Source organism: Haliotis rufescens, unplaced genomic scaffold, assembly GCF_023055435.1.
Source record: "Haliotis rufescens isolate VD_foot unplaced genomic scaffold, xgHalRufe1.0.p SCAF_2, whole genome shotgun sequence".
NCBI classification, from domain to species: Eukaryota; Metazoa; Mollusca; class Gastropoda; order Lepetellida; family Haliotidae; genus Haliotis; species Haliotis rufescens.
The window spans coordinates 32416432-32429428 of record NW_025963890.1 but is presented as its reverse complement, the minus strand read 5'-3'; the positions used below and the strand labels follow the sequence as shown (position 1 = coordinate 32429428).

The window sequence follows — 12997 nt, the reverse complement described above, 5'->3', positions numbered from 1 at the left end:
AACAGCATTATCTCACATATCGTGGTGAGGGGAACAAATGTATCAGTGAGTATGACAACAGCATTAGCTCAAATATAGTGGTGAGGGGAACAAATGTATCAGTGAGTATGACGAAAGCATTAGCTCACATATAGTGGTGAGGGAAACAAATGTATCAGTGAGTATGACAACAGCATTATCTCACATATAGTGGTGAGGGGAACAAATGTATCAGTGAGTATGACAATAGCATTATCTCACATATAGTGGTGAGGGGAACAAATGTATCAGTGAGTATGACGAAAGCATTATCTCACATATAGTGGTGAGGGGAACAAATGTATCAGTGATTTTGACAACAGCATTATCTCACATCTAGTGGTAAGGGGAACAAATGTATCAGTGAGTATGACGACAGCATTATCTTACATCTAGTGGTGAGGGGAACAAATGTATCAGTGAGTATGACAACAGCATTATCTCACATATAGTGGTGAGGGGAACAAATGTATCAGTGAGTATGACAACAGCATTAGCTCAAATATAGTGGTGAGGGGAACAAATGTATCAGTGAGTATGACAACAGCATTATCTCACATATCGTGGTGAGGGGAACAAATGTATCAGTGAGTATGACAACAGCATTAGCTCAAATATAGTGGTGAGGGGAACAAATGTATCAGTGAGTATGACGAAAGCATTAGCTCACATATAGTGGTGAGGGAAACAAATGTATCAGTGAGTATGACAACAGCATTATCTCACATATAGTGGTGAGGGGAACAAATGTATCAGTGAGTATGACAATAGCATTATCTCACATATAGTGGTGAGGGGAACAAATGTATCAGTGAGTATGACGAAAGCATTATCTCACATATAGTGGTGAGGGGAACAAATGTATCAGTGATTTTGACAACAGCATTATCTCACATCTAGTGGTAAGGGGAACAAATGTATCAGTGAGTATGACGACAGCATTATCTCACATCTAGTGGTGAGGGGAACAAATGTATCAGTGAGTATGACGAAAGCATTAGCTCACATATAGCGGTGAGGGGAACAAATGTATCAGTGAGTATGACGACAGCATTATCTCACATATAGTGGTGAGGGGAACAAATGTATCAGTGAGTATGACGACAGCATTATCTCACATCTAGTGGTGAGGGGAACAAATGCATTAGTGAGTATGACAACAGCATTATCTCCCATATAGTGGTGAGGGGAACAAATGTATCAGTGAGTATGACAACAGCATTATCTCACATATAGTGGTGAGGGGAACAAATGTATCAGTGAGTATGACGAAAGCATTATCTCACATATAGTGGTGAGGGGAACAAATGTATCAGTGAGTATGACGACAGCATTATCTCACATATAGTGGTGAGGGGAACAAATGTATCAGTGAGTATGATGACAGCATTATCTCACATATAGTGGTGAGGGGAACAAATGTATCAGTGAGTATGATGACAGCATTATCTTACATCTAGTGGTGAGGGGAACAAATGTATCAGTGACTTTGACAACAGCATTATCTCACATATAGTGGTGAGGGGAACAAATGTATCAGTGAGTATGACAACAGCATTATCTCACATATAGTGGTGAGGGGAACAAATGTATCAGTGACTTTGACAACAGCATTATCTCACATATAGTGGTGAGGGGAACAAATGTATCAGTGAGTATGATGACAGCATTATCTCACATATAGTGGTGAGGGGAACAAAAAAAAGGAGCACATGTGTTAGTCTTATCAGGGTTCTTGTTCCAAAGGAGATATTAGGATAATTTAGGAGCCACCTGAACAAGAAAAACATTTTTAAAAGTGTTAGTTCACTTTGTGTTTATTTTCCTCTATTCATTCCAAGCAACGAAACTAATTCTGGCGAGTGCTGTGTAGTGTGGTGTGTAGTGTTTGTAATCACATTCAGAGTTATATGTTATCTTCATGAGATACTAAAATACTCCATACTAGGGTTTCACATTTAACATGATCCATTAAATAAAGCAGTGGGTACTAACACAAATTGAACACGTATTTTTGTCAGCCAACTTGAGAACACTGTGTAGGACGCCACTGCTTGATGCTGCACATGAAAAGTGTTCCTTCAGCTTTTCACATGTGCATCTGCGTCGCAGATTGTAAAAATATCCCACGGCAAGTATACAATTCATGTAAGAAATAGTCTAACACTTTTACCAATCAACAAAATAGTACTTGCCCATGTTGATGGGCCTGATATCAGTAAACATAGCACTATCAAGAAAAGAGTAATTTTAATGAAAAGCTACCAAATCACACATACGTTCAATGTTTAGGAGAACGTACTGAATAAATCACAAATATCCCCATTAGTAAACAGATTAACTATTACTGTTGATGTCAGGAAATATGTCATTGTTAATTCTATATAATTTCTTACATGTTGTTGCCCTGGCTTCTGCATCAGACAGCCTTCTGTGCTAGTTTAGCGGGTTTCAATCTCACTGTCACAATATATTTTTCATCAAGGTAAATCATATGGTTCAATCATAGCCAAGTGCTGTCTAACTAACAACTCAGTTAAAGACAAAAGAGGCTTGATAAAAACTATTTCAGTTGCAAAAGTTATTTTTTCCGGAGACAACTGAGACAACAATTATTAAATTCCATGACAAAATGACATGCATTCATGCACTTAACAACGATCACTGTTGTTTACATAAAAGAGGCAAAAGAGCTTCAGCTTAATTTCTTTTCCAGGACTAAATACAAAATACTGTTGCTCACCAGGTACATTCAAAGCGAACTGAATGTTCTATGCAGTGAAACTTAAAGAACATGCTGTGTTAAAAACCTTCATGTAAAGTATCACCGTATTCAGTAAAGCAGTTCCTGAGAAGGAAGATAATCCATTTTTAAAAAACTGGTGATAAATATTCATAGATAGTAGATCTGAGCCATTAGTCCAGTATTATATAATGGACATTCTAAATGAGGCACTCATTTCTTATGATATAATACACTTAATGAATGACATAACTTGATAAACATATTAGACTTGATTTTACTTAGAACAAACACTGGTCACATGTACATGGACTTGCAAAGTATTTAGTAGTAGTATAGGTAAGGGGGGAAATATCATGAGACCATTACACCCATGATGGGGCCAGATTTATACCCGAATACTGCTACTACAAGAGAGGAATTTTTTCTCTCTTCCATTAAAATGATTATGCTATTCTACGACCGACATGACATTAAACTAAGATGAATGCCCCCAAATAGGTGTACTGCCAATTAAACATTTTAGGTAAAATAGGATATATAAAAATGCCAAGAGCATCCCTACCAAGAGAAAGCGTCTGGGCAACAAAAGAGCTACGACGTATTCTTTCTAGTATGGGCCGAATATTTGAAAAGGATGAGGACAAACGTGGTAGAAAGACTTGTGCACACAATGTTTACAAGTTTCTCGTACTACCTTCCAGACTAGTAGTGCGGCAATATCCCGCAGCCTCGTAGGCCTGGAGGATGATGTCTTGTAGCCAGAGGGCGATCATGTTGCGGCCGACTTCCGCTCGTGAGGTCGCAGATACTGGTACGAAGACGCGTCGTCGTTGTCTACGACGTTCCTTGGATCGTAGGATGTAGCAACGAAGCGCTCTAACCGGACATAGACGGAGCTCTAGTTCGTCTTACGCACCCACAATCGATGACAGGGGAGGGATGAGGAACGATCTATCTGGCTTGCCTGGGAGTTGATTCTTTGCAATGAAGTCCCAGCACAGGCCCAGATGCACAGCATGGTGTGCTCCCTGCTCAAAGCGGACCCGTGTGACGTCTAGGGCGTGCAGCTCACTGACACGGGCTGCTGTGGAAGAAAAGACCGTCTTTTTCGTCAGATTGTAGAATGACGACGTTTCGAGTGGCTCGAAAGGCGCGTCTCTCAGCAAGGGAATTCTCCCTGAGAATGATGTTCAAGTCCCAGGCTGGGGGATGGAACTTCACCTTTTGGTCTTCCAGTCTGAATGAGCGGAGCGGAGCAGTGCCTGGAGTTCCGGGATTTTCATCATGTGTCGATCTTTCGGAACTGCCAGGACGGAGTTGAGCACCACAAGGTAGGTCATGATGGTACTGCCCCTGAGCTTACGCTTGTGTTGCAGATGGAGCATAACATCGGCCAGGAATTGAGGCGAGGCAGATGCGGGGTCTTGGTGCTTACTCCTGCAAAAGCTCTTGAAGGATTGCCACTTGTCATCATAGAGGCTCCTGGTGGTTGGGCGATGTTCCATTGTGATGCCTTAGCCGCTCTGGCCGAGTAGCCCTTGGCATTCAATGCTCTCTGTAAATGGACTAGACGTAAAAACATAACCTGTCTGGTCCTGGGTGTGGCTGTCTGCTGTGAGGGTGGATCAGCAGATTTGGCCAATATGGGAGTGGCAGTGGGTTGACGTCGGACAGCTCTCTGAGGTCGACGAACGAAGCCCTCGCTGGCCACCAGGGCGCGACTAAAGTCAGATCGAGGTTCCGTGTCGATCTAATCTTCTGGACGACTTTGGGAAGGAGTACAGGTGGCGGATAAGCGTACGCCTTTATTCCTTCCCAGGGGACGTTGAAGCGTCGACTGCCCAAGCCAGTGGCTCCGGCACAGGAGATATCTAGGTCGGGATCTGGTAGTTCTGGCTTGTGGCAAATAGGTCTATGTTGGGGAGACAGACCGTGGTCTCAACAAGAGCGAAAGCCCCAACTGGTGTAGGAGCCAAAGGGTGAAGTCCCTGTGGTGGAGTACAGTGACCGGGTCCAGATGGTCCAGGAGGCAGTCGTCTATGTACACTTCGAACTGGATGTCCTGATGATGGAGGTACGAGGCTATTGGCTTGGTAAGCTGTCTGAATAGCCAAGGGGACGAAGAAATTCCAAATGGTAGGACAGCCCATTGAAAATTTACTCCCATGAAGATGAAGCGGAGGAATTTCCGGTCGTCGGGATGAATAGGGACATGTAGGTAGGCATCCTCGATATCCAGGCTGATGAGCGCCTCCTGTGCCTGGATCTGGGATCGCAGTAGCCTGAACGTGGTCATCCCAAAATAAGGTGGACGCGCCAGGTAGCGTTTGTTGAAAGCAGCGAGGTTGTGGATCATCCTGTGTTTGTCCGAGTCCTTCTTGGGGACCAGGAAGACAGGTGAATAGAAGCCCGATGTTATGGCTGGGGCGTGTACCACCTCTAAGACTATCTTGTCTAGCAGCACCCTGATGCTTCAGCTCAGTAGCTGCTGTTGGGTATGTGTCCACTATGGATGACGACGTCAGTGGCGGGTCGTCTATAAGCGTCAGCTTGTACCTGTGTCGGATGATGTTGGTGACGTATGGGTCCCCCAGGATCTCCCAATTCTGCCAGAAGTGAGTCAGTCTCCCACCTACTGGGGTGTTGACAACTTGGGCGCTAGGGATGGGAGGTCCCAATCGTGCCTGTCCGGTGGTTCACTGGGGTAGCCGTGACAGGACTGGTATGTGCCTGAGGACTTTCCTTTCCCCTTGCCTTGAGAGGTTGAGGTGGAGCCCAGCCCGAGAGTCCAGCCCAACTGGGACGCCTTAGCAAAGGCTGGCTGTGACACCCTGGCCAGGGCCTTGAGAGCCGTCTCATCACGGGCGAAGGCTGAGATATCTGTCCATTAAAAAGGTCAGAGCCGGACCAACATTGATGCAAAAGGTCTCTCTTGAACTCTGGGTCCCAACTGGACAAGGCAAGGTACCAAGGCGTCTAGTGGTAGTGAGTTCGATCAGAGCAGCGCGAATGTGGGAACATCTCTGTTCCACTTGACGTTGGAGGTTGGATACCACGGTAGTTTGATGGTCAATCCTATGGGGGTTGTCCTCGGATAAGTCCTGCAGTATAGCCCTGGAGGACGAGGCCATCAGTGAGAGAGGTTAGTGTGTGTCGAATCTCGGTCTCCACGAAGGCGAGTTTGCTTTCGAAGAATCGGACTGAGGTGGAGCGGTTCCATCCTGTCATGCAATGCATGTCCTCATCTAAGGAGTGAGCGTGGTCCGCAACTTGAAGGGAGTGGACTAGAAGTCATCTCGTCTATAACGTGAGGCCCTGAAGGACGGAGTCAGTGACAGCTTACTGAAGTCCTCATCCAAAGCTGAGATCATGTCTCTGATCAGTGTGTCAGAAGGGATCGAGGTGGGGTCCGTACGGATGGCCGTCTTGCTATCGACCTCTAGGTCAGGCAGGGGAGCGATAGCCTCCAATCTGTCTGCCAGCCAGTCTGCAACTTGGTCAGAGCCCAGGTGGGATTCGCTGTCCATAGGGGTGTCGTCATAGCAAGGGATCAAGGTGCCCTCCGAGGAGTCGGATTTGTAAGGTCAGCCGACGCGGCGGAGGCAAAGGCGCAGGCGTCTGTAAGGGCGCTGTGCAGATAGGCGCCATCTGAAGGGACGCTTGAGGAGGCGTCTGCAGAGGCGCTATGGGAGCCGCTTGTGGAGGCGTCTGTAAAGGCGCTGGCGTCGATGGCTGTCTGGCCTGTAAGTACTGAATGTACTGGAGGAGGGAGGTGTCTATCGTGGGCGTCTGTGCCGTAGGCGCCTGTGGGAGACCGAGCGTCTGTCCGGACAGTATAGGCGCCGTCTGGTACGTGAGCGCCACGCCGGGCGTCAAGATGGTCGCCGCCATAAAGATAGACGCTGTCGTGGTTGTCAAAGTGCTCTGGGTAGAGACTACAACCGTGGGGTCGGACATCAAGGTAGCAGTTGAGGTTGGGGGGTGGTCATCCGAGATGGCCGATCTGGAAGGGGAAACCTCAGTTTGGTCTGACATCGTGCGCTGGTGTTTCCTGGCCTGCTGTGTTCTGCTGTGTTCTGCGTTTTTCACACATGAAGGACTGTCTGAAAGCTGTTACAACGGTGACCCTGGAGGCATTGAGATGTACAATTAAGGCACAGGGGGTAGGGATCCCACGCCAACATATTACGCCGGCACTTTGAGCAGGAGGGCATGATATCTGTAACGAAGCAGTGTAAAATCACAATGCATCCCCACCCGATTATGTATGCTATCATTTGTTTATCCCACTGTGTGGGTTTATGAAACAAATATTACGACAAACATAAGACAACATACAACAAAAAAAACAACGTGGGGTACCAAGTAAAAGAATATAGAACGCAAACCAGTTCACTAACTGCTGGCTATGCAAAAATATTCAAGATGGCTACTTGGAGCAACAAGACACCTGGCCTTATGTTTTCTTTTGAGAAAACGCCAATAAGTGTCTAATAACATTATGCGCATGTTTATCAAACACAGAATGTACAAAATACAAACCATAGGCACAACACAAAGACAAAAATCATTAACTCAGATAGCACGTGAGGGTATGAATCAGTTTATGTTACAGCAAAAAACAGGTCTTCTCTAATCAAGTGACAAGAGTAATGTGAGGATCTGTGACGTCACTTCCTTTGGTCACGTGGGAGCTGCGTGATAGGTTTGGCCTCCCAGCTAGTTGGAGCAACTTCTTCAAGCAAAGACCCTCAAACAGCTCTTTTCTCTGTCAAGAACAAGCAGTGATATGCATTAAGGAGTAATGCAGGATAAGTAAAATTCCCCTCTTGTAGTAGCAGTGATGGGGTATAAATCTGGCCCCATCATGGGTGTAACGGTCTCATGCTATTTCCCCCCTTACCTATACTACTGTAGTTGATTACAATTTTCCTTAGTTTTATACTTTTATGTCCATGACGATTGGTGATGAAATGAATTTGGTGCTAAAATTTCTTGTTTTATATTCAATACTTGGTATGTTCCGCTATAGTTGACAACAATGAGATTGTTAATGAGACCAGCAGAGTATATAACATGCTAACACATAAAGCAGTAGCTATAACACCGGTACTTTAACATTCATCTCATTTGCAACATTCATCAGATAGGTTTAGTGCAACATTTACAGTGTCCATTATGGTAAAATATACACATGCACAAAAGTTAAGCGCCACCATATTCATAGTCTCTTGATTTCACGTGTGGGAATCAGAAATACGAAATATGATGATGTATGACTGAATTAGGCTTCCATAGTTTTATGAACCCAAATTTGTCCAGATACCACAAGGAAAGCGTGCTTTAAGTGTTGCTGCAGTTTCCCTACCCTATAAAAGTGAAATTCAAGTTTCAAACATGTGGTTGCATTTTGCTCCTGTGTGAGATTCCCCTTCCAATAGAGGTCGAAAATCAGCCATGGTGAGGAGAAAGATAACGAACGCTGAAAGATGGCAAGTGATAGGCATGAAAAATGCTGGCATGTCATGCAGGGCCATTGCAAGACAAATGGGTCGTCATCACAGTGTTTTCACTTGTTTGATTGTCAAACATGGTCAAACCAATGATGTCAATGACAGGCATAGGTCTGGTAGGCCAAGAAAGACCTCTAATAGAGAGGATAGACGTCTTTTCAGGATAGTCAGACGAAATCAATTTGCCACTTCAACAGATTTAAGACTGCAGTGGATTACCCATCAGAGACTCTCCACAATGACCATAAGGCGTCGCCTCGGAGCGGCTGGTTATAACGCCAGAAGACCAGTGAAACATCCTCAACTAACTGAGAGGCACATGCGGAATCGTCTGATATGGTGTTGTGCCCGTAGTCGATGGAACTTGGCCAACTGGAGAAGGATCCATTGGTCTGACGAGTGTCGAATGCTGCTACGAACTGTTGATGGTTTGGAGGCAACGTAACACACGTTTTGCACCAAGGAACATCCAGAAGACCTTAGCATGTGGCGGGGGGTCTGTCATGATATGGGGTTGTGTTTCCTTCGGCTGAAAACTTCCACTGGTGACAATTCGTGGAAACCTGAATGGCCAACAATACCATGATGCCGTTCTTCGTCCAGTGGTAGTCCCTCATTTTGACAACAATCCTCTTCAGACAAGACCTGTTTACATGGACGACAATGCTAGACCACACAGATCTCGGGCAGTTTTGGCTTATTTGCGTCAAGAAGCTATGAGGCGTAGGGTTGAAGCTGTGGTCAATGTCCGTGGATCATACACACGTTACTGACATTTCTGTCTTGCAATAGACTCTGCACTCCCAAGGGTGTCACACTGACACCTGATATGGTCTGCTGATATCATGATAGTAACATGATAAAAAACAAATTTCAATGTTTTCTAATCCTTCAATTTCTGGTCTTCGGTAAAATTCCATTCTGCTCATATTCGTTTGGGACACAAGATAAACTTGCTTTGGGACAACTTTTGCATCACATGAGGTTTACATATACAGCTTATAACAATCGTACATCTCGTTATAATAGTCATCATTAAGTGCCAAAAGTAACAGCTCTCCAATACGGTGGGTTTCGCTTAACTTTTGTGCATGTGTATATTTGAACAACTAGGACAAAACAAGACATTTCTTACCCTGCTGAGACTGGCAACAGTAAATAGTTTCTTTAACTTCAAAGTCTTTCAAAAACTCCTCTATATCCTGAAAATATAAAACACACACTGTATACAGTATGTTTATCACATGGAAACAGTCATTCATACCATAAGGCACAAAGTATACATGTGAAACATTTGTGGGAGACTGACTCACTTCTGGCAGAATTGGGAGATCCTGGGGGACCCATACGTCACCAACATCATCCGACACAGGTACAAGCTGACGCTTATAGACGACCCGCCACTGACGTCGTCATCCATAGTGGACACATACCCCTAACCCACGTTGAGACGCCCAACGCGAACTCTGTATTCGTGCGTGCGTGATTCCCATGCACCTTTTCGACTTGAGTTGATTGGTTCAACTGTGTCCTATGGCCCTGTGACGCAGGGGTAGCATTATGCAGATGGCTGTTTCAATGAATGCTCATTCCACCCATGACGAACAGGTCTGGTTGTTGATGAAATATAGTGATAGCTAAATAGACAGATTTTTTATTCATGCACCGATTGTCTTTAAATGTAATATCCAGTCATGTATGACTGCTTAATAATCTCATACCAACTTTGACTGGAGAAGGTCCGATAGTTTTTTGGATATTGTAGTAAACGTCTGTACCTTAAATTACCTTCCAGACTATAGATACTTAATAACAGCATGGTGGCCAATGTTGTCCATTTTTTATTAACAGAAAATACCTAGTCACTTTCAAACCTGCAGAAACGGAACGTATTGTACTCTATAAGTTAATAAATTAAGAGTGTATTATACATTCATCGCTGTCTGGCTAATAACTTTTCTGCCACCCTTGTATATAAAAAATGGGCATCAAAGCTCTGAAGCTCACCTGACTAATAAAGTTTTAATCTGGTGACACTTAAAGATTAATTTGGAACAAATATCTACAGTGAGTAGAAGGAAAAATAATACTCTGGGACAAAGAAAAATATATGTGTTTGCAACAGTGTTTAAGACAACGGTGTTGAATGAAAATAGTGATGCCATAAACTGAAATGGCTCCTCTTGTTTTTTATATCAAATGTTCCGCTTGAACCATCATTATTCCGATTTAACTGCCCAGAGACCTACACTTCGTACCTACTGTCAGCCTTGCTGATTGTACGTGCCTCTAAATCACACAATAAATACACTTTCAGGTTTGATTGATGTTTATTTATGTCAGTTTCTGACATGGAGAAGGTTTGGGAAGGAATATATCTACATAAACAGTTTAAAAACATCTATTATCCATAAACATTATAAAGTTCAAAGAAGTTATAAAAGACATTTGCTAACTCGACAAACATCAAAGCTTCTATTATTTTATCTTATTCAAAGTCCAATGGGTTGCAAAAAAGATTGGCTGTTAGAATCATTAAATCTAACTCAAATTGTAGACTGCTTGTTACATACAAATGACATTTCCATTCTTGTAAGAAATTACATTCATGAGTTCAGAGTGTCAAACAAATACTCTTACACGTTTGGATTAATACTTTTTCAGGGATTTATCTAGATCTGCTCAAAGGCCGATATCCAGCCTCAAGTCTGAAGTATAAAATATGTCAACAAAAATTCCAAAATTGGAATGAAAATTTGCCAAGTTATGTTATCATGGGAATAACTAATGTTATTTCTTTGCAGAGATGGCTTGCATTGCACTGAAAACCGGACCTTCAAGCAAGAGGTTGTAATGTTTAGCTTTACATTAAATACTAACATAGAGCACTTAGGGTGGGGAAACTATATTATCGAGGCATCGCTATTTTGTGGTTTGCTATTTTGTGGTTTGATATGTGTGGAATATTTGCTTTACATCACTTCCTGTTTTGAATTAAGCACAATTATTATACTTTTCTAACAAATTACTAATGGAGATAGGGGTACTGCCAATTTAAACATTAATGAACAAGTAAGCATGGTACGCTATATTATCGCTGTAGTGAATTAATAATGGATCATAATGACGAATACTTACTATAATATGTGCCTTACGAAAAATGTTTCTGTCCTTTGTTCAACTTTTATGACACATCAATTAGGTTTAATTGATGCTGATTCTTTACTGAATTCGGTAAACAAAGTACCTGTCATTAGCGACTCAAGGACGGGCAACTCAATATTATGGTGGCATGGCTATTTTGTGGTTCGATTAGTGTGGATTGTGAGGTTTACATAACTTCCTGTCTTGGATTATGCATAATCAGTATGCATTCGACCTGGGTTCGGTCAAGGGACATTGTCCAAACAAATGGATTCTTTTCTAAACGATTTCGAAAGGAGGTTGAAGTAACTCCACTTCAAAGACATTCCAGAAACTATTATAAAAAGGTAACGTGTATACTTACGAGTAGCCGTGACATAACGAAATGAGTCCTGTATTTGATAATGCAATGAAATATGTGCTTAGTTTTGCATAAGTAAACAAGCGACTGGGGTTGTGTATTACAAGATTTACCGAGTCTGCGATGATATGGAGTCATACCATAATGTTTACTCATGAGGTGATGAGTCGTCGTGACATTCCACAACGAGTCCTGTATTCGATCAAGCAATGAAATATCGTGCTTAGGTTTCCATAATAAACAGCCGTCAGTAGGTACTGTTGATAACGCTTTAACAAGAGCCAGCGACATCATGATATTAATTTATAGAGTCAGACTATAAACGGTAATGTTTATAATCTTACATAATGTGCCGCAACATACTGCTCTCGATATTTAAGTTTAGGTTTACCATTTCTTGTTAATATTTGAAAATAATATAACATCTAAATATTGAGTAGTTTGGCAACTGTCATTCACAAACCTGTGTACTTGTCTCAGTCGGCACGTTCTTAATCAAGATCTTTCTTTCCTTGTTGAATTCCGTTTGAGCATATTTGAAAAGACCTCGTAAGTTGTCATTATGTTCTGGTTGTTGAACAGCTGCATCTGGTTCATCAGCCGTTGTGCAAGACATTACCCCGCCTGTCTGAGGGATATTTGTATTGCACATCTGAGCAGAACCACCATTATCTTGGGACGCATTGCTTTCTCCCAAGGTGGCAGCCATTTTGAACGTGCGGAAGTTCCCGGCATGCGTGCGGTTTTTTCCGGAAGTAAATTATTCAACCTAAATGAACCAACAGAGAAGAGTTGTCTCCGTGTTATGGGTTTTTGGACGCTAAAGAAACATTCGTTGTTTACTCTCATATCACATGAACAACTGTAAAACATATCATTCACTTTTAAAAGACAGCTACTCTTAAAAACAAGCCATCTGAGTGTTTACAATTTCTGTGTGATTCTACACGTCCCCCCACCCCCAGTTATCATGGCCGTCCGAAACCCTATCCGACGATATATCAGAAAGTAGATGTTTCGCAAAGTTTTCAACTCGTTTTTACTTCTTAAAGCGACAAGTTTTTATTGGTGTCTATCACCACATGTATAAGAAATATCTGTTCAGTTTGATCAAGTTGGGAATATTTAAACTTGAACATTGAATGCAGACGAATTTATAGTCACCTGATAGCTTCTTGACAACTATGTTCATGAGCATTTGGGGGAAACTGGACG

At 42.8% G+C, this 12997-nt stretch overlaps 1 protein-coding gene across 1 annotated transcript in view; it reads right to left on the bottom strand.

Moving 5' to 3' along the window:
* LOC124125522 (ribonucleoprotein PTB-binding 1-like) overlaps positions 1 to 12550 on the bottom strand; it is a 65195-nt gene extending 52645 nt beyond the window's left edge. The window contains exons 1-2 of the mRNA XM_046488848.2: positions 12246 to 12550; positions 9413 to 9479 (exon numbers count right to left, since the gene is read on the bottom strand). Coding sequence (XP_046344804.1) covers positions 9413 to 9479; positions 12246 to 12491 — 313 coding nt within the window. The 5' untranslated portion in view covers positions 12492 to 12550. The remainder of the gene's footprint in view (positions 1 to 9412; positions 9480 to 12245) is intronic.
* Between the last annotated feature and the right edge of the window lie 447 nt (positions 12551 to 12997).